The sequence below is a fragment of the Gobio gobio genome (genome assembly GCF_949357685.1).
Source record: "Gobio gobio genome assembly, chromosome: 8".
Lineage (NCBI taxonomy): Eukaryota > Metazoa > Chordata > Actinopteri > Cypriniformes > Gobionidae > Gobio > Gobio gobio.
The window spans coordinates 13773413-13794588 of record NC_137114.1 but is presented as its reverse complement, the minus strand read 5'-3'; the positions used below and the strand labels follow the sequence as shown (position 1 = coordinate 13794588).

Below are 21176 nucleotides of genomic sequence, written 5' to 3'. Positions count from 1 at the left end.
TGTTCATGTTAAACCACTCCTCAGTAATAACCTGCTCTTGTACCTTGTTCCAGTGACTGTCCAGTGTATAAGAGATGGTCAGTTTGTGGTAGTGGTGGCAAGAGATGTTACACTACCTCGCTTGAGCCTGGATTCAGTCCGTCTCCTGGGTGGAAACGACCCACCTTGCAGTCCTGTGGGATCCACACCTTCCTTTGCTATATACCAGTTCCCTGTCACTGCATGTGGCACAAGCATGATGGTGAGTAGCTGCTTGTGGTTCTGTTCTGCATGGCTTGGAATGGCCTGGATGCCAACAGTTACTATTTGCAGGAGGACGGTGGATATGTGGTGTATGAAAACCGAATGACCTCCTCGTATGAAGTGGGTGTCGGACCACTTGGTTCCATCACAAGGGACAGCCATTTTGAGTAGGCATTTTATTTTATTTAGAAAAAATATGAATCCTTGACAAAGGCTACAAGCTCACTATTTGTTGTCTAGGCTTCTCTTCCAGTGTAGGTACTCTGCTACTTCTGTGGAAGCTCTGGTTGTGGAGGTCAACACTGTTCCTGCACCTCCACCAGTAGCGGCTTCTGGACCCCTCAGGGTGGAGCTTAGACTGGCAAATGGTCAATGTGTCACCAAAGGCTGTGCAGAAGGTAAGTGTCTGTCCAAGTATGCATAAGTATTTTCTAAAACTCCAGGTTGCAGCAGTTTCTGGTTAAACGCTGGTTTTCTTCCTCAGGGGATGAGGCATACACGTCCTACTACGGTGATGCTGATTATCCCGTCACAAAAGTCCTGCGGGAGCCTGTGTATGTTGAGGTGCGCATTTTGGAGAGGACCGACCCCAACATTGTCCTAATGCTGGGACGTTGCTGGGCGACATCAACCCCCAGTCCACTCAGTCTACCCCAGTGGGACCTTCTGGTCGATGGGTGAGTAAGGCCAGTCTTTATCCATCTAGTGTGCTGTAAGGCACTTCTGACTGCCTCTTTACCTTTCAGATGCCCTTACCAGGATGACCGTTACCTGACCTCATTGGTTCCGGTGGCTGGATCTTCTGGTCTTCAGTTCCCAACCCACTACAAGCGCTTTGTTGTGAAGATGTTCACATTTGTGGATCCAGCATCACTGGCTCCTCTACAGGAAACCGTATGCTCTGCAGCCTTACCTGAATCCTTAATATTAGGTGTTGTTTTTCTTTCCGTGGCTTATCCCTTTCCCCCCTCTGTTAGATCTTCATCCACTGTAGTACAGCAGTGTGCCATCCCTCTTCTGGCTCCTGTGAGCAAAGCTGCACTAGGAAAAGTGAGTGCTTGTTGTAAACTGACTTCAGGAACCATGAGAATTTGGTTTTTAAATGCCTCACGATTCTACCACTTCTTTTCCAGGAAGAGATGCTAACGTCAAGACCATCTCTAGTGGGCAAACTGTGGTGTCTAGTGGAGAAGTTAACCTGGTCATGTGACTTTAGTAGTTTTAATAAACTTCTTAACTCAACTGTCTCTTTGGTATTGATCTTTCATGACTGTTCTCAGTTTGATTTATTGGGCTACACTACTAAACCAGAGTTCCCTTTTTTTGCTTCAAGGTTATGCTTGACTTGAACTAAACAAGCCAAGTTTCTGCCCAAACCTGACCTATTTGCCAAGTTCCAGTTGCTAACCTGGGTCCCTGTTCTTAATGGAATCTGTTTTGGTCTCTACTTGTGGCTTTATGGCTGGACTAACATAACTGCTTGTACTGATATTCAAGCATGCCAAGTCCCTCTGTTTTTTGCTAATGCTATTTGAAAGCCCCCCGAAGTCATGCAAGTACAGCATTGCATCTGCAATGAAATCAGTATCAACCTGCATTGTCCTTTTTAATCCCAAATTGTGACCAGCCTTTTTTCTTTAGGCTAGCCCCAATGTTTATTGAAAAGTAGACTGGTGCTTTAATAAAAGCTGGTTTAGTCCCTTAACTGGTGTATCACACCTGAGTTGCTGTCTGAGGGCCTGTTTACACCTGGTACTAAAGCGTTTATCAGTCCAATCACAAGTGGACTATGCTAAATACAGGTGTAAATGCGGTCTAAAATGTTTTAAACTTTTTTGACTTTTAACCTTCACTCATGAAAGGGGTCTTTATAAACCGTTTCCAGAGTGTGACATTAACTGGTCTAAACCATGTCGCTTCTGTAGATTTGGACAAAATAAGCTACTTTGTTTAACTGTCTGTGCTTGTTGTTGCTGCACCATTAAAAACAGAACGTGGAAGGCAATTTGACTAGTATCCATGCTGTCAAGGAAATGCATCCCATTTGAATTATATTTAACTGGTTTGAAGAGCTAACTGTTGGTGTATTAGGTTTGTGAAATACACATTTCAAAATGGGGTCTACTATTATATTTGTCCATTTTAGTGTCCCATCATTAACTTAAGTCTTAGTCCTGTTAACTCTTCTTGCTCTTTGTATCACACATTTTTCCTAGAGACATTTTGGTGGAAAATTTGACAAAACGTAGGTCTGTGGCCAGTTGCATAAACTGCTGATGTTCAAGAATAAGAAGCTGAGGGCAAGTGGACAAAAATGAATGACTGTGTTTCAATTCACTTTTTCATGCCCTTCCCTCACTATCTTCCCTCTGTGTCGTTGATTTTGTAGCAGGAGATTTTTTGTAGGTATTGGGCTGTGTACCGAATTTCATACCTGTACGTGAAACGTAGCGGGAGGGGCACTTCGTTGAAATGTTGTAGGTGGCGCTATCGAGCCATTTTGCCATGCCTAATTCTGAAACTCATATGTAGATGTCTTCAGGCCAGGACTCTTATCAAACATCTGAAGTTTGGGGCAGATCGGACATTGTATGCCCGACTTACAACAGCTTCCTGTGTCATGGCGAACCATCGAACTTTGTGAGGCCGCCACTGACACGACCTTCAGGGAAAACATCACCAAGGCCTTTAGATTAGACTGTGCAAATATGACGTATCTTGATCTGATTAAATCTCTAGGAGAATCTCTGCAGAGAATCCAGTAGATGGCGATGACACTTTGCAAAGAAACACTACGTGCCTATAGACTAAACACGCAATATGCATGCGCATGATGTCACAGTTTTCACAAATTCATGTTTTTGTAGTTTACATGGAGACAATAATGGTCTCATTTTCAAAAACTTTGAAACCCTGTTTTTAAAAGTTTGCATTTTTAAGGCCCACAAAGCACTGTTGTTGTGTAAATGAACACAATGCATTTAAAGTTTCATTTGAAAATGGTGTCATGTAAATGTCCCCCTCAATTTGTCAGATAAGAGAGACATACAAATTGTGCAGAGCTGTGGGTCCCAGAGATGCATATAAACTCTACAGGTCCAGAGGAGAATCAAAGGCAATCAATTCAACTAAAAGGGGATGAGCCACCTTCATTCAAAGCTGTACAAAATGGCAAAGCCAAGCACTGGTGTGTGTTGTGGCATTTGTGTCAAAGTTTGCTAGGATGGAGCTTCTGAGAGGTGTGTTAGTGGTGGTTGTGATTGTTGTGTTTGATCTGCCTGATGCGTGGGGAAGTTTGATGCACAGTCAAAGTCCAAGAAGCATGGTGCAAAAATCAGATCCAGATTTCAGAAGTCCTGCCTTTTCTGCTCCAGAGCTCTGGAATCCTTTGCAAGCGGCTTCTCCATTTCAGAGTCCTTTGGGTCCTGCCTCCAGAGGCCTTGCACAGGAGCCTTTTGGCCTTCAGGAGAAGCAGCTGTTGCAGGGTCCAGTGAAGCCTTTGGATTGGAGGTATCCGGTCGTTCCCGAGGTGCAGAGCGAGTTGGCGGTGGACTTCCAGTTGAGGCAACCCGTGACTCCCAGCAGCGTAGCGGTTCAATGCGGAGAGAACCGGGTTCTTGTAGAAGTCCAGCAGGACTTGTTTAGCAATGGTCAGTTGATCCAGCCAACTGGTCTGTCTTTAGGTGGATGTCCTGTTGCTGGTCAGGACTCTGAGTCTAGGGTGCTCATCTTTGAGTATGAATTACAGGACTGCAACAGCGTGCAGATGGTAAGAACTCCTAAATCTTAATCGGTTGTTTGTTCAAATTGAGGATATCCAAAGTCCTCTTCAAGGACCGTCAGTTCACACTGCTGTTGTATGTTGTATTTGCAATGCCAGGGCAGCTGGCATAAACATTTCTTAAGGCCCGTTCATACCAATGCATGTTTTAAGCTCTGCAGTTGTTTTCTCCTGCTTGAAGTGTTTGTCCACCGTATTGCACAATGCACTTTCTCTCATTCATAATAATGATTACACCTTCATGAGGAACTGTCTTGTTTTAACTACAATCTCTTACAGATGAATGAGGATGAGCTTGTCTACACCTTCTCTCTTACCTACACCCCTGAGGCTCTTGCAGGTACTCCGATTACCCGGGCCGATGGTGCAATTGTTGGCGTTCAATGCCACTATCAAAGGTAAGTGACCTCTGTGACTTTCACTGCTTGTGCAACTGGGAGACCATTTAATGGGTACTTTCATGAACCACAGGCTACACAATGTAAGCAGTGATGCCTTGAGGCCAACATGGGTCCCTTATGCCTCAACCAAGGTTGGTGAAGAAGTCTTGATGTTCTCCCTGAAGCTCATGCTGGGTAAGTGCACTTTCTTTGGACCTTCGACCTTGCAAATGTGGCTCTTCCTAGGGTGTTCCTTCTCTTTTGTAGACGATTGGTCCTACCAGAGGCCTTCATACTCCTATTTCCTGGGTGGCGTTATTAACATCGAGGCATCTGTGAAGCAGTACAATCATGTGCCTCTGCGTGTGTTTGTGGACAGCTGTGTGGCCACTCAGGTGCCTGACGTGAACTCCCTTCCGAGATATTCCTTCATTGAGAATCATGGGTAAGGTCATGGCTCTTGATGCTATAGGACTGTTTTGTTTGCTCTTTTTAAACATTCATGAGTTGCTCTTTGTGGTGACTTTGTCGTCAGGTGCTTTGTGGATGCCAAGGCTACAGCTTCCAGCTCCCGCTTCATGCCTCGGTCCCAGGTTGACAAGATCCAGTTCCAGCTGGAGGCATTCATGTTCCAGGAGAGCACCAGTCCTTCTGTATGTACCACAAGAGTTAATTCGACTTCTCTTCCCATCTGCTTTGGTTTTCTGACTTGTCTGTCATCCCTTGTAGATCTACATAACATGTGTTCTGAAGGCAACTATTGCTTCTGCACCCAGTGACGCTCAGCGCAAATCCTGTTCCTTTGCCAATGGGTACGTTGCACTTATTCTTTTTTTAAAAAGCTGACTTTGCTCATGTTGAAAGTGCTTTGTCTTGTTGCAGGTGGTTTGCTGCTGATGGAAATGACCAAGTTTGTGGTTGCTGTGACTCAACATGTGGTCCTGATGGTGGAATTGCTGCTTCTCCCTATGGAGGTCGGTAGCTCTTGCTTTAAGGTTGCTTTTGATGTTTTAAGTGCTCCTAACTTTGCTCTTTTTCTTCTCTCTAGGTGTTCAGTGGGAAGGCAAGGCCACACTTGGTCCTGTAATTGTTCAAGGGCAAAAGAAAGTTTCTCAATAAAACTGACATCAATCCTTGCTTGTATCTGACTTGTCACTTTGCTTTTGACCTGGAAAGAGTGCCTTATTCTGCAAATGTGGTGGAACTGACTGTACCTTTGCAAGTCCCATTTAGTCTGAAACCCTATGGCTGCATGCTATGTGACTTGCAGAGGTACAGAAGTTATTATTTTTCTCCGTCTGGAATTTAAACGCGGGGCTAGTTGTAACAGGTTAACTTTCCACACATGCCGGGATGATGAAACCTAATGTATTTACTAGTTGCCATATCAACATTATTTAGAGAAACTGCACCAATTAATAATTCTTTGGACGCTCTCACTGAACATTTAACATAACAGACGTACATTTCTTAAGTTTATTGAAAATAAGACCAAGTTGAGAGTTCTTTTAATGCTGCTCTAACCAGCAGAAGACACTAGACGGGTTTAAATCCCAGTTGCACAGGTGGGGCATGTTGTAACTGTTACAATGTGCCCCTATTAGAACTATGCTATTCTATTGAGGAAAGAATGACAGTCAATGTTCAGAAGAAATTAGTATATTTTTAATGATGCCATTATTTTATTTGAAAGTTAATTTGTATTTTGTCTTGTTGTTTTATTTGATTGTATCTGATAACATCAAGCTGTCATGTTAATGTGCCCCACCTATGGGGCAGGTTGTCATATTTCACTTTCTTTCGGGGTAAATCGAAAGCATACACCGTATTAATGATTAGCAATCAAGGTTTACTGAGTTTTACACGATTCTTTTGTAGTGTGGTTTTTGGTGAAGTTTATTCAAATAAATATGGTCACCTGTGTAGCTACATTCTTCTCTCACTGCTGTTTCCTGATGGTTTATAGAACAATTACTCCGAGTCGCCCTCTGTCGTTTCACAGAATAGTACAACGGCGAGTGCGTCAAGTATAAACGCCTCGTCCGTTTGGGGATTGACAAAGTGTGTGCGTGTTGGTTGAAAACCTTTGCTAGGGGAAAGAATTGTGTTTTGGTAGTTTTAGTGCATTTTGAATGTGAAATGATCTGCTGTGCCGAGCTGAAAGTTTGTTAGGAGAACTGTGTGAAGAGTTTTGAAAAAGTGACCTAAGTATTGAGAAATGGGTCCTAGCAATTGTATATAAAAAAAAAACACTGTAAATGGCAAGAGGCATCCTGCACAGGCAAAGCAACAAATTCATATTATTCAACATATCCTAGCTTTTTACAGAAAATATTCAGATGTAACCCCCTTTGTAATAATTAACATTTTCATAAGTAACTGATTACAGTTACATTTATTTTGTAATTAAAGTATATATGAGTAGACTGGTCCCCTCTGTCTAAGGAGTCGAGGGTCTGTCCACATAAACCTCTCTTGTCCACTTGTGGAACACTTCAAACTGGCGACAGGGATTGCCCCGAGGGGAAGTGCTTAGGGAGGTTTGTGAGTGTGTTGCTAAATTTGGAACTACAGACTACTCTTACTATTTCTGCCATATAAAGATATTGTAAAAGTAGTAATGCTAGTCTACAAGCAAAGCGGAATGCACCAAACATCTACCCAAAGTACTTTGGGCAAGCTCCAGTAGCAAACCTGAGCATGAACCTTTTTATTTGTCTTCAATATGACAAATCTGACTAATTGGAGTCAATATAGGCCTACATCACATGCGTATCATTTTGATGAGAATTTTCTGGTAGCATAAGCTCCCATTTGGGCAAGTCTGGAGAATCATGACTGTTCATGAAGAGGGAGGGATTATCGTTAATTAGCCAAAATCTGTAGAATACAAAAAGACCAAAGGGCATCATCTCAACAGTGTGACTAGCTGTTGAACAATGGCAGGAAGCTGGTGTGCTGTTCAATCGCTGGCACTTTGTGTGTGGTTTTGTGCTTTTTGTCATGCTGTTCCACAGTGGAGTAATTTGCCCCAGTTTCCTCAGCAGGTTCAACAACAAGCTAGTCAACAGTTTCCTCAGAAGGTTCAACAACAAGCTAGTCAACAGTTTCCTCAGAAGGTTCAACAGTTTCCTCTGAAGGTTCAACAACAAGCTAGTCAACAGTTTCCTCTGAAGGTTCAACAGCTAGCTAGTCAACAGTTTCCTCTGAAGGTTCAACAACAAGCTAGTCAACAGTTTCCTCTGAAGGTTCAACAGCTAGCTAGTCAACAGTTTCCTCAGAAGGTTCAACAACAAGCTAGTCAACAGTTTCCTCAGAAGGTTCAACAACAAGCTAGTCAACAGTTTCCTCAGAAGGTTCAACAACAAGCTAGTCAACAGTTTCCTCAGAAGGTTCAACAACAAGCTAGTCAACAGTTTCCTCAGCAGGTTCAACAACAAGCTAGTCAACAGTTTCCTCAGCAGGTTCAACAACAAGCTAGTCAACAGTTTCCTCAGCAGGTTCAACAACAAGCTAGTCAACAGTTTCCTCAGCAGGTTCAACAACAAGCTAGTCAACAGTTTCATCAGCAGGTTCAGTCTAAGCAGCCAGTGGCGCAGGCAGAGCCCCTTGACAAATGTGCTGTAGCTGATTATGAGCAGATCCAATGTGGCCCACCTGGTATCAGTGGTGCTGAGTGTGAAGCTATCAACTGCTGCTTTAACGGACAGCAGTGTTTCTATGGGAAGGCAGGTAAGAGTGAGTCAATGCAAAGGTGTTCATGTTAAACCACTCCTCAGTAATAACCTGCTCTTGTACCTTGTTCCAGTGACTGTCCAGTGTATAAGAGATGGTCAGTTTGTGGTAGTGGTGGCAAGAGATGTTACACTACCTCGCTTGAGCCTGGATTCAGTCCGTCTCCTGGGTGGAAACGACCCACCTTGCAGTCCTGTGGGATCCACACCTTCCTTTGCTATATACCAGTTCCCTGTCACTGCATGTGGCACAAGCATGATGGTGAGTAGCTGCTTGTGGTTCTGTTCTGCATGGCTTGGAATGGCCTGGATGCCAACAGTTACTATTTGCAGGAGGACGGTGGATATGTGGTGTATGAAAACCGAATGACCTCCTCGTATGAAGTGGGTGTCGGACCACTTGGTTCCATCACAAGGGACAGCCATTTTGAGTAGGCATTTTATTTTATTTAGAAAAAATATGAATCCTTGACAAAGGCTACAAGCTCACTATTTGTTGTCTAGGCTTCTCTTCCAGTGTAGGTACTCTGCTACTTCTGTGGAAGCTCTGGTTGTGGAGGTCAACACTGTTCCTGCACCTCCACCAGTAGCGGCTTCTGGACCCCTCAGGGTGGAGCTTAGACTGGCAAATGGTCAATGTGTCACCAAAGGCTGTGCAGAAGGTAAGTGTCTGTCCAAGTATGCATAAGTATTTTCTAAAACTCCAGGTTGCAGCAGTTTCTGGTTAAACGCTGGTTTTCTTCCTCAGGGGATGAGGCATACACGTCCTACTACGGTGATGCTGATTATCCCGTCACAAAAGTCCTGCGGGAGCCTGTGTATGTTGAGGTGCGCATTTTGGAGAGGACCGACCCCAACATTGTCCTAATGCTGGGACGTTGCTGGGCGACATCAACCCCCAGTCCACTCAGTCTACCCCAGTGGGACCTTCTGGTCGATGGGTGAGTAAGGCCAGTCTTTATCCATCTAGTGTGCTGTAAGGCACTTCTGACTGCCTCTTTACCTTTCAGATGCCCTTACCAGGATGACCGTTACCTGACCTCATTGGTTCCGGTGGCTGGATCTTCTGGTCTTCAGTTCCCAACCCACTACAAGCGCTTTGTTGTGAAGATGTTCACATTTGTGGATCCAGCATCACTGGCTCCTCTACAGGAAACCGTATGCTCTGCAGCCTTACCTGAATCCTTAATATTAGGTGTTGTTTTTCTTTCCGTGGCTTATCCCTTTTCCCCCCCTCTGTTAGATCTTCATCCACTGTAGTACAGCAGTGTGCCATCCCTCTTCTGGCTCCTGTGAGCAAAGCTGCACTAGGAAAAGTGAGTGCTTGTTGTAAACTGACTTCAGGAACCATGAGAATTTGGTTTTTAAATGCCTCACGATTCTACCACTTCTTTTCCAGGAAGAGATGCTAACGTCAAGACCATCTCTAGTGGGCAAACTGTGGTGTCTAGTGGAGAAGTTAACCTGGTCATGTGACTTTAGTAGTTTTAATAAACTTCTTAACTCAACTGTCTCTTTGGTATTGATCTTTCATGACTGTTCTCAGTTTGATTTATTGGGCTACACTACTAAACCAGAGTTCCCTTTTTTTGCTTCAAGGTTATGCTTGACTTGAACTAAACAAGCCAAGTTTCTGCCCAAACCTGACCTATTTGCCAAGTTCCAGTTGCTAACCTGGGTCCCTGTTCTTAATGGAATCTGTTTTGGTCTCTACTTGTGGCTTTATGGCTGGACTAACATAACTGCTTGTACTGATATTCAAGCATGCCAAGTCCCTCTGTTTTTTGCTAATGCTATTTGAAAGCCCCCCGAAGTCATGCAAGTACAGCATTGCATCTGCAATGAAATCAGTATCAACCTGCATTGTCCTTTTTAATCCCAAATTGTGACCAGCCTTTTTTCTTTAGGCTAGCCCCAATGTTTATTGAAAAGTAGACTGGTGCTTTAATAAAAGCTGGTTTAGTCCCTTAACTGGTGTATCACACCTGAGTTGCTGTCTGAGGGCCTGTTTACACCTGGTACTAAAGCGTTTATCAGTCCAATCACAAGTGGACTATGCTAAATACAGGTGTAAATGCGGTCTAAAATGTTTTCAACTTTTTTGACTTTTAACCTTCACTCATGAAAGGGGTCTTTATAAACCGTTTCCAGAGTGTGACATTAACTGGTCTAAACCATGTCGCTTCTGTAGATTTGGACAAAATAAGCTACTTTGTTTAACTGTCTGTGCTTGTTGTTGCTGCACCATTAAAAACAGAACGTGGAAGGCAATTTGACTAGTATCCATGCTGTCAAGGAAATGCATCCCATTTGAATTATATTTAACTGGTTTGAAGAGCTAACTGTTGGTGTATTAGGTTTGTGAAATACACATTTCAAAATGGGGTCTACTATTATATTTGTCCATTTTAGTGTCCCATCATTAACTTAAGTCTTAGTCCTGTTAACTCTTCTTGCTCTTTGTATCACACATTTTTCCTAGAGACATTTTGGTGGAAAATTTGACAAAACGTAGGTCTGTGGCCAGTTGCATAAACTGCTGATGTTCAAGAATAAGAAGCTGAGGGCAAGTGGACAAAAATGAATGACTGTGTTTCAATTCACTTTTTCATGCCCTTCCCTCACTATCTTCCCTCTGTGTCGTTGATTTTGTAGCAGGAGATTTTTTGTAGGTATTGGGCTGTGTACCGAATTTCATACCTGTACGTGAAACGTAGCGGGAGGGGCACTTCGTTGAAATGTTGTAGGTGGCGCTATCGAGCCATTTTGCCATGCCTAATTCTGAAACTCATATGTAGATGTCTTCAGGCCAGGACTCTTATCAAACATCTGAAGTTTGGGGCAGATCGGACATTGTATGCCCGACTTACAACAGCTTCCTGTGTCATGGCGAACCATCGAACTTTGTGAGGCCGCCACTGACACGACCTTCAGGGAAAACATCACCAAGGCCTTTAGATTAGACTGTGCAAATATGACGTATCTTGATCTGATTAAATCTCTAGGAGAATCTCTGCAGAGAATCCAGTAGATGGCGATGACACTTTGCAAAGAAACACTACGTGCCTATAGACTAAACACGCAATATGCATGCGCATGATGTCACAGTTTTCACAAATTCATGTTTTTGTAGTTTACATGGAGACAATAATGGTCTCATTTTCAAAAACTTTGAAACCCTGTTTTTAAAAGTTTGCATTTTTAAGGCCCACAAAGCACTGTTGTTGTGTAAATGAACACAATGCATTTAAAGTTTCATTTGAAAATGGTGTCATGTAAATGTCCCCCTCAATTTGTCAGATAAGAGAGACATACAAATTGTGCAGAGCTGTGGGTCCCAGAGATGCATATAAACTCTACAGGTCCAGAGGAGAATCAAAGGCAATCAATTCAACTAAAAGGGGATGAGCCACCTTCATTCAAAGCTGTACAAAATGGCAAAGCCAAGCACTGGTGTGTGTTGTGGCATTTGTGTCAAAGTTTGCTAGGATGGAGCTTCTGAGAGGTGTGTTAGTGGTGGTTGTGATTGTTGTGTTTGATCTGCCTGATGCGTGGGGAAGTTTGATGCACAGTCAAAGTCCAAGAAGCATGGTGCAAAAATCAGATCCAGATTTCAGAAGTCCTGCCTTTTCTGCTCCAGAGCTCTGGAATCCTTTGCAAGCGGCTTCTCCATTTCAGAGTCCTTTGGGTCCTGCCTCCAGAGGCCTTGCACAGGAGCCTTTTGGCCTTCAGGAGAAGCAGCTGTTGCAGGGTCCAGTGAAGCCTTTGGATTGGAGGTATCCGGTCGTTCCCGAGGTGCAGAGCGAGTTGGCGGTGGACTTCCAGTTGAGGCAACCCGTGACTCCCAGCAGCGTAGCGGTTCAATGCGGAGAGAACCGGGTTCTTGTAGAAGTCCAGCAGGACTTGTTTAGCAATGGTCAGTTGATCCAGCCAACTGGTCTGTCTTTAGGTGGATGTCCTGTTGCTGGTCAGGACTCTGAGTCTAGGGTGCTCATCTTTGAGTATGAATTACAGGACTGCAACAGCGTGCAGATGGTAAGAACTCCTAAATCTTAATCGGTTGTTTGTTCAAATTGAGGATATCCAAAGTCCTCTTCAAGGACCGTCAGTTCACACTGCTGTTGTATGTTGTATTTGCAATGCCAGGGCAGCTGGCATAAACATTTCTTAAGGCCCGTTCATACCAATGCATGTTTTAAGCTCTGCAGTTGTTTTCTCCTGCTTGAAGTGTTTGTCCACCGTATTGCACAATGCACTTTCTCTCATTCATAATAATGATTACACCTTCATGAGGAACTGTCTTGTTTTAACTACAATCTCTTACAGATGAATGAGGATGAGCTTGTCTACACCTTCTCTCTTACCTACACCCCTGAGGCTCTTGCAGGTACTCCGATTACCCGGGCCGATGGTGCAATTGTTGGCGTTCAATGCCACTATCAAAGGTAAGTGACCTCTGTGACTTTCACTGCTTGTGCAACTGGGAGACCATTTAATGGGTACTTTCATGAACCACAGGCTACACAATGTAAGCAGTGATGCCTTGAGGCCAACATGGGTCCCTTATGCCTCAACCAAGGTTGGTGAAGAAGTCTTGATGTTCTCCCTGAAGCTCATGCTGGGTAAGTGCACTTTCTTTGGACCTTCGACCTTGCAAATGTGGCTCTTCCTAGGGTGTTCCTTCTCTTTTGTAGACGATTGGTCCTACCAGAGGCCTTCATACTCCTATTTCCTGGGTGGCGTTATTAACATCGAGGCATCTGTGAAGCAGTACAATCATGTGCCTCTGCGTGTGTTTGTGGACAGCTGTGTGGCCACTCAGGTGCCTGACGTGAACTCCCTTCCGAGATATTCCTTCATTGAGAATCATGGGTAAGGTCATGGCTCTTGATGCTATAGGACTGTTTTGTTTGCTCTTTTTAAACATTCATGAGTTGCTCTTTGTGGTGACTTTGTCGTCAGGTGCTTTGTGGATGCCAAGGCTACAGCTTCCAGCTCCCGCTTCATGCCTCGGTCCCAGGTTGACAAGATCCAGTTCCAGCTGGAGGCATTCATGTTCCAGGAGAGCACCAGTCCTTCTGTATGTACCACAAGAGTTAATTCGACTTCTCTTCCCATCTGCTTTGGTTTTCTGACTTGTCTGTCATCCCTTGTAGATCTACATAACATGTGTTCTGAAGGCAACTATTGCTTCTGCACCCAGTGACGCTCAGCGCAAATCCTGTTCCTTTGCCAATGGGTACGTTGCACTTATTCTTTTTTTAAAAAGCTGACTTTGCTCATGTTGAAAGTGCTTTGTCTTGTTGCAGGTGGTTTGCTGCTGATGGAAATGACCAAGTTTGTGGTTGCTGTGACTCAACATGTGGTCCTGATGGTGGAATTGCTGCTTCTCCCTATGGAGGTCGGTAGCTCTTGCTTTAAGGTTGCTTTTGATGTTTTAAGTGCTCCTAACTTTGCTCTTTTTCTTCTCTCTAGGTGTTCAGTGGGAAGGCAAGGCCACACTTGGTCCTGTAATTGTTCAAGGGCAAAAGAAAGTTTCTCAATAAAACTGACATCAATCCTTGCTTGTATCTGACTTGTCACTTTGCTTTTGACCTGGAAAGAGTGCCTTATTCTGCAAATGTGGTGGAACTGACTGTACCTTTGCAAGTCCCATTTAGTCTGAAACCCTATGGCTGCATGCTATGTGACTTGCAGAGGTACAGAAGTTATTATTTTTCTCCGTCTGGAATTTAAACGCGGGGCTAGTTGTAACAGGTTAACTTTCCACACATGCCGGGATGATGAAACCTAATGTATTTACTAGTTGCCATATCAACATTATTTAGAGAAACTGCACCAATTAATAATTCTTTGGACGCTCTCACTGAACATTTAACATAACAGACGTACATTTCTTAAGTTTATTGAAAATAAGACCAAGTTGAGAGTTCTTTTAATGCTGCTCTAACCAGCAGAAGACACTAGACGGGTTTAAATCCCAGTTGCACAGGTGGGGCATGTTGTAACTGTTACAATGTGCCCCTATTAGAACTATGCTATTCTATTGAGGAAAGAATGACAGTCAATGTTCAGAAGAAATTAGTATATTTTTAATGATGCCATTATTTTATTTGAAAGTTAATTTGTATTTTGTCTTGTTGTTTTATTTGATTGTATCTGATAACATCAAGCTGTCATGTTAATGTGCCCCACCTATGGGGCAGGTTGTCATATTTCACTTTCTTTCGGGGTAAATCGAAAGCATACACCGTATTAATGATTAGCAATCAAGGTTTACTGAGTTTTACACGATTCTTTTGTAGTGTGGTTTTTGGTGAAGTTTATTCAAATAAATATGGTCACCTGTGTAGCTACATTCTTCTCTCACTGCTGTTTCCTGATGGTTTATAGAACAATTACTCCGAGTCGCCCTCTGTCGTTTCACAGAATAGTACAACGGCGAGTGCGTCAAGTATAAACGCCTCGTCCGTTTGGGGATTGACAAAGTGTGTGCGTGTTGGTTGAAAACCTTTGCTAGGGGAAAGAATTGTGTTTTGGTAGTTTTAGTGCATTTTGAATGTGAAATGATCTGCTGTGCCGAGCTGAAAGTTTGTTAGGAGAACTGTGTGAAGAGTTTTGAAAAAGTGACCTAAGTATTGAGAAATGGGTCCTAGCAATTGTATATAAAAAAAAAACACTGTAAATGGCAAGAGGCATCCTGCACAGGCAAAGCAACAAATTCATATTATTCAACATATCCTAGCTTTTTACAGAAAATATTCAGATGTAACCCCCTTTGTAATAATTAACATTTTCATAAGTAACTGATTACAGTTACATTTATTTTGTAATTAAAGTATATATGAGTAGACTGGTCCCCTCTGTCTAAGGAGTCGAGGGTCTGTCCACATAAACCTCTCTTGTCCACTTGTGGAACACTTCAAACTGGCGACAGGGATTGCCCCGAGGGGAAGTGCTTAGGGAGGTTTGTGAGTGTGTTGCTAAATTTGGAACTACAGACTACTCTTACTATTTCTGCCATATAAAGATATTGTAAAAGTAGTAATGCTAGTCTACAAGCAAAGCGGAATGCACCAAACATCTACCCAAAGTACTTTGGGCAAGCTCCAGTAGCAAACCTGAGCATGAACCTTTTTATTTGTCTTCAATATGACAAATCTGACTAATTGGAGTCAATATAGGCCTACATCACATGCGTATCATTTTGATGAGAATTTTCTGGTAGCATAAGCTCCCATTTGGGCAAGTCTGGAGAATCATGACTGTTCATGAAGAGGGAGGGATTATCGTTAATTAGCCAAAATCTGTAGAATACAAAAAGACCAAAGGGCATCATCTCAACAGTGTGACTAGCTGTTGAACAATGGCAGGAAGCTGGTGTGCTGTTCAATCGCTGGCACTTTGTGTGTGGTTTTGTGCTTTTTGTCATGCTGTTCCACAGTGGAGTAATTTGCCCCAGTTTCCTCAGCAGGTTCAACAACAAGCTAGTCAACAGTTTCCTCAGAAGGTTCAACAACAAGCTAGTCAACAGTTTCCTCAGAAGGTTCAACAGTTTCCTCTGAAGGTTCAACAACAAGCTAGTCAACAGTTTCCTCTGAAGGTTCAACAGCTAGCTAGTCAACAGTTTCCTCTGAAGGTTCAACAACAAGCTAGTCAACAGTTTCCTCTGAAGGTTCAACAGCTAGCTAGTCAACAGTTTCCTCAGAAGGTTCAACAACAAGCTAGTCAACAGTTTCCTCAGAAGGTTCAACAACAAGCTAGTCAACAGTTTCCTCAGAAGGTTCAACAACAAGCTAGTCAACAGTTTCCTCAGAAGGTTCAACAACAAGCTAGTCAACAGTTTCCTCAGCAGGTTCAACAACAAGCTAGTCAACAGTTTCCTCAGCAGGTTCAACAACAAGCTAGTCAACAGTTTCCTCAGCAGGTTCAACAACAAGCTAGTCAACAGTTTCCTCAGCAGGTTCAACAACAAGCTAGTCAACAGTTTCATCAGCAGGTTCAGTCTAAGCAGCCAGTGGCGCAGGCAGAGCCCCTTGACAAATGTGCTGTAGCTGATTATGAGCAGATCCAATGTGGCCCACCTGGTATCAGTGGTGCTGAGTGTGAAGCTATCAACTGCTGCTTTAACGGACAGCAGTGTTTCTATGGGAAGGCAGGTAAGAGTGAGTCAATGCAAAGGTGTTCATGTTAAACCACTCCTCAGTAATAACCTGCTCTTGTACCTTGTTCCAGTGACTGTCCAGTGTATAAGAGATGGTCAGTTTGTGGTAGTGGTGGCAAGAGATGTTACACTACCTCGCTTGAGCCTGGATTCAGTCCGTCTCCTGGGTGGAAACGACCCACCTTGCAGTCCTGTGGGATCCACACCTTCCTTTGCTATATACCAGTTCCCTGTCACTGCATGTGGCACAAGCATGATGGTGAGTAGCTGCTTGTGGTTCTGTTCTGCATGGCTTGGAATGGCCTGGATGCCAACAGTTACTATTTGCAGGAGGACGGTGGATATGTGGTGTATGAAAACCGAATGACCTCCTCGTATGAAGTGGGTGTCGGACCACTTGGTTCCATCACAAGGGACAGCCATTTTGAGTAGGCATTTTATTTTATTTAGAAAAAATATGAATCCTTGACAAAGGCTACAAGCTCACTATTTGTTGTCTAGGCTTCTCTTCCAGTGTAGGTACTCTGCTACTTCTGTGGAAGCTCTGGTTGTGGAGGTCAACACTGTTCCTGCACCTCCACCAGTAGCGGCTTCTGGACCCCTCAGGGTGGAGCTTAGACTGGCAAATGGTCAATGTGTCACCAAAGGCTGTGCAGAAGGTAAGTGTCTGTCCAAGTATGCATAAGTATTTTCTAAAACTCCAGGTTGCAGCAGTTTCTGGTTAAACGCTGGTTTTCTTCCTCAGGGGATGAGGCATACACGTCCTACTACGGTGATGCTGATTATCCCGTCACAAAAGTCCTGCGGGAGCCTGTGTATGTTGAGGTGCGCATTTTGGAGAGGACCGACCCCAACATTGTCCTAATGCTGGGACGTTGCTGGGCGACATCAACCCCCAGTCCACTCAGTCTACCCCAGTGGGACCTTCTGGTCGATGGGTGAGTAAGGCCAGTCTTTATCCATCTAGTGTGCTGTAAGGCACTTCTGACTGCCTCTTTACCTTTCAGATGCCCTTACCAGGATGACCGTTACCTGACCTCATTGGTTCCGGTGGCTGGATCTTCTGGTCTTCAGTTCCCAACCCACTACAAGCGCTTTGTTGTGAAGATGTTCACATTTGTGGATCCAGCATCACTGGCTCCTCTACAGGAAACCGTATGCTCTGCAGCCTTACCTGAATCCTTAATATTAGGTGTTGTTTTTCTTTCCGTGGCTTATCCCTTTCCCCCCTCTGTTAGATCTTCATCCACTGTAGTACAGCAGTGTGCCATCCCTCTTCTGGCTCCTGTGAGCAAAGCTGCACTAGGAAAAGTGAGTGCTTGTTGTAAACTGACTTCAGGAACCATGAGAATTTGGTTTTTAAATGCCTCACGATTCTACCACTTCTTTTCCAGGAAGAGATGCTAACGTCAAGACCATCTCTAGTGGGCAAACTGTGGTGTCTAGTGGAGAAGTTAACCTGGTCATGTGACTTTAGTAGTTTTAATAAACTTCTTAACTCAACTGTCTCTTTGGTATTGATCTTTCATGACTGTTCTCAGTTTGATTTATTGGGCTACACTACTAAACCAGAGTTCCCTTTTTTTGCTTCAAGGTTATGCTTGACTTGAACTAAACAAGCCAAGTTTCTGCCCAAACCTGACCTATTTGCCAAGTTCCAGTTGCTAACCTGGGTCCCTGTTCTTAATGGAATCTGTTTTGGTCTCTACTTGTGGCTTTATGGCTGGACTAACATAACTGCTTGTACTGATATTCAAGCATGCCAAGTCCCTCTGTTTTTTGCTAATGCTATTTGAAAGCCCCCCGAAGTCATGCAAGTACAGCATTGCATCTGCAATGAAATCAGTATCAACCTGCATTGTCCTTTTTAATCCCAAATTGTGACCAGCCTTTTTTCTTTAGGCTAGCCCCAATGTTTATTGAAAAGTAGACTGGTGCTTTAATAAAAGCTGGTTTAGTCCCTTAACTGGTGTATCACACCTGAGTTGCTGTCTGAGGGCCTGTTTACACCTGGTACTAAAGCGTTTATCAGTCCAATCACAAGTGGACTATGCTAAATACAGGTGTAAATGCGGTCTAAAATGTTTTAAACTTTTTTGACTTTTAACCTTCACTCATGAAAGGGGTCTTTATAAACCGTTTCCAGAGTGTGACATTAACTGGTCTAAACCATGTCGCTTCTGTAGATTTGGACAAAATAAGCTACTTTGTTTAACTGTCTGTGCTTGTTGTTGCTGCACCATTAAAAACAGAACGTGGAAGGCAATTTGACTAGTATCCATGCTGTCAAGGAAATGCATCCCATTTGAATTATATTTAACTGGTTTGAAGAGCTAACTGTTGGTGTATTAGGTTTGTGAAATACACATTTCAAAATGGGGTCTACTATTATATTTGTCCATTTTAGTGTCCCATCATTAACTTAAGTCTTAGTCCTGTTAACTCTTCTTGCTCTTTGTATCACACATTTTTCCTAGAGACATTTTGGTGGAAAATTTGACAAAACGTAGGTCTGTGGCCAGTTGCATAAACTGCTGATGTTCAAGAATAAGAAGCTGAGGGCAAGTGGACAAAAATGAATGACTGTGTTTCAATTCACTTTTTCATGCCCTTCCCTCACTATCTTCCCTCTGTGTCGTTGATTTTGTAGCAGGAGATTTTTTGTAGGTATTGGGCTGTGTACCGAATTTCATACCTGTACGTGAAACGTAGCGGGAGGGGCACTTCGTTGAAATGTTGTAGGTGGCGCTATCGAGCCATTTTGCCATGCCTAATTCTGAAACTCATATGTAGATGTCTTCAGGCCAGGACTCTTATCAAACATCTGAAGTTTGGGGCAGATCGGACATTGTATGCCCGACTTACAACAGCTTCCTGTGTCATGGCGAACCATCGAACTTTGTGAGGCCGCCACTGACACGACCTTCAGGGAAAACATCACCAAGGCCTTTAGATTAGACTGTGCAAATATGACGTATCTTGATCTGATTAAATCTCTAGGAGAATCTCTGCAGAGAATCCAGTAGATGGCGATGACACTTTGCAAAGAAACACTACGTGCCTATAGACTAAACACGCAATATGCATGCGCATGATGTCACAGTTTTCACAAATTCATGTTTTTGTAGTTTACATGGAGACAATAATGGTCTCATTTTCAAAAACTTTGAAACCCTGTTTTTAAAAGTTTGCATTTTTAAGGCCCACAAAGCACTGTTGTTGTGTAAATGAACACAATGCATTTAAAGTTTCATTTGAAAATGGTGTCATGTAAATGTCCCCCTCAATTTGTCAGATAAGAGAGACATACAAATTGTGCAGAGCTGTGGGTCCCAGAGATGCATATAAACTCTACAGGTCCAGAGGAGAATCAAAGGCAATCAATTCAACTAAAAGGGGATGAGCCACCTTCATTCAAAGCTGTACAAAATGGCAAAGCCAAGCACTGGTGTGTGTTGTGGCATTTGTGTCAAAGTTTGCTAGGATGGAGCTTCTGAGAGGTGTGTTAGTGGTGGTTGTGATTGTTGTGTTTGATCTGCCTGATGCGTGGGGAAGTTTGATGCACAGTCAAAGTCCAAGAAGCATGGTGCAAAAATCAGATCCAGATTTCAGAAGTCCTGCCTTTTCTGCTCCAGAGCTCTGGAATCCTTTGCAAGCGGCTTCTCCATTTCAGAGTCCTTTGGGTCCTGCCTCCAGAGGCCTTGCACAGGAGCCTTTTGGCCTTCAGGAGAAGCAGCTGTTGCAGGGTCCAGTGAAGCCTTTGGATTGGAGGTATCCGGTCGTTCCCGAGGTGCAGAGCGAGTTGGCGGTGGACTTCCAGTTGAGGCAACCCGTGACTCCCAGCAGCGTAGCGGTTCAATGCGGAGAGAACCGGGTTCTTGTAGAAGTCCAGCAGGACTTGTTTAGCAATGGTCAGTTGATCCAGCCAACTGGTCTGTCTTTAGGTGGATGTCCTGTTGCTGGTCAGGACTCTGAGTCTAGGGTGCTCATCTTTGAGTATGAATTACAGGACTGCAACAGCGTGCAGATGGTAAGAACTCCTAAATCTTAATCGGTTGTTTGTTCAAATTGAGGATATCCAAAGTCCTCTTCAAGGACCGTCAGTTCACACTGCTGTTGTATGTTGTATTTGCAATGCCAGGGCAGCTGGCATAAACATTTCTTAAGGCCCGTTCATACCAATGCATGTTTTAAGCTCTGCAGTTGTTTTCTCCTGCTTGAAGTGTTTGTCCACCGTATTGCACAATGCACTTTCTCTCATTCATAATAATGATTACACCTTCATGAGGAACTGTCTTGTTTTAACTACAATCTCTTACAGATGAATGAGGATGAGCTTGTCTACACCTTCTCTCTTACCTACACCCCTGAGGCTCTTGCAGGTACTCCGATTACCCGGGCCGATGGTGCAATTGTTGGCGTTCAATGCCACTATCAAAGGTAAGTGACCTCTGTGACTTTCACTGCTTGTGCAACTGGGAGACCATTTAATGGGTACTTTCATGAACCACAGGCTACACAATGTAAGCAGTGATGCCTTGAGGCCAACATGGGTCCCTTATGCCTCAACCAAGGTTGGTGAAGAAGTCTTGATGTTCTCCCTGAAGCTCATGCTGGGTAAGTGCACTTTCTTTGGACCTTCGACCTTGCAAATGTGGCTCTTCCTAGGGTGTTCCTTCTCTTTTGTAGACGATTGGTCCTACCAGAGGCCTTCATACTCCTATTTCCTGGGTGGCGTTATTAACATCGAGGCATCTGTGAAGCAGTACAATCATGTGCCTCTGCGTGTGTTTGTGGACAGCTGTGTGGCCACTCAGGTGCCTGACGTGAACTCCCTTCCGAGATATTCCTTCATTGAGAATCATGGGTAAGGT

At 43.7% G+C, this 21176-nt stretch overlaps 1 protein-coding gene across 1 annotated transcript in view; it reads left to right on the top strand.

Annotated features, from left to right (window-relative positions):
* Window positions 1–270: 270 nt before the first annotated feature.
* Window positions 271–21176, top strand: part of LOC307130284 (uncharacterized protein) — a gene marked incomplete at both ends in the record, with an annotated part of 58280 nt that continues 37374 nt past the window's right edge. Inside the window, 18 exons of the mRNA XM_079823253.1 lie at window positions 271–410; window positions 484–641; window positions 728–920; window positions 990–1137; window positions 7977–8136; window positions 8213–8400; window positions 8472–8569; window positions 8643–8800; window positions 8887–9079; window positions 9149–9296; window positions 9382–9454; window positions 16115–16297; window positions 16374–16561; window positions 16633–16730; window positions 16804–16961; window positions 17048–17240; window positions 17310–17457; window positions 17541–17613. Of these exons, the coding sequence (XP_079679379.1) occupies window positions 271–410; window positions 484–641; window positions 728–920; window positions 990–1137; window positions 7977–8136; window positions 8213–8400; window positions 8472–8569; window positions 8643–8800; window positions 8887–9079; window positions 9149–9296; window positions 9382–9454; window positions 16115–16297; window positions 16374–16561; window positions 16633–16730; window positions 16804–16961; window positions 17048–17240; window positions 17310–17457; window positions 17541–17613 (2698 nt within the window). The remainder of the gene's footprint in view (window positions 411–483; window positions 642–727; window positions 921–989; window positions 1138–7976; window positions 8137–8212; window positions 8401–8471; window positions 8570–8642; window positions 8801–8886; window positions 9080–9148; window positions 9297–9381; window positions 9455–16114; window positions 16298–16373; window positions 16562–16632; window positions 16731–16803; window positions 16962–17047; window positions 17241–17309; window positions 17458–17540; window positions 17614–21176) is intronic.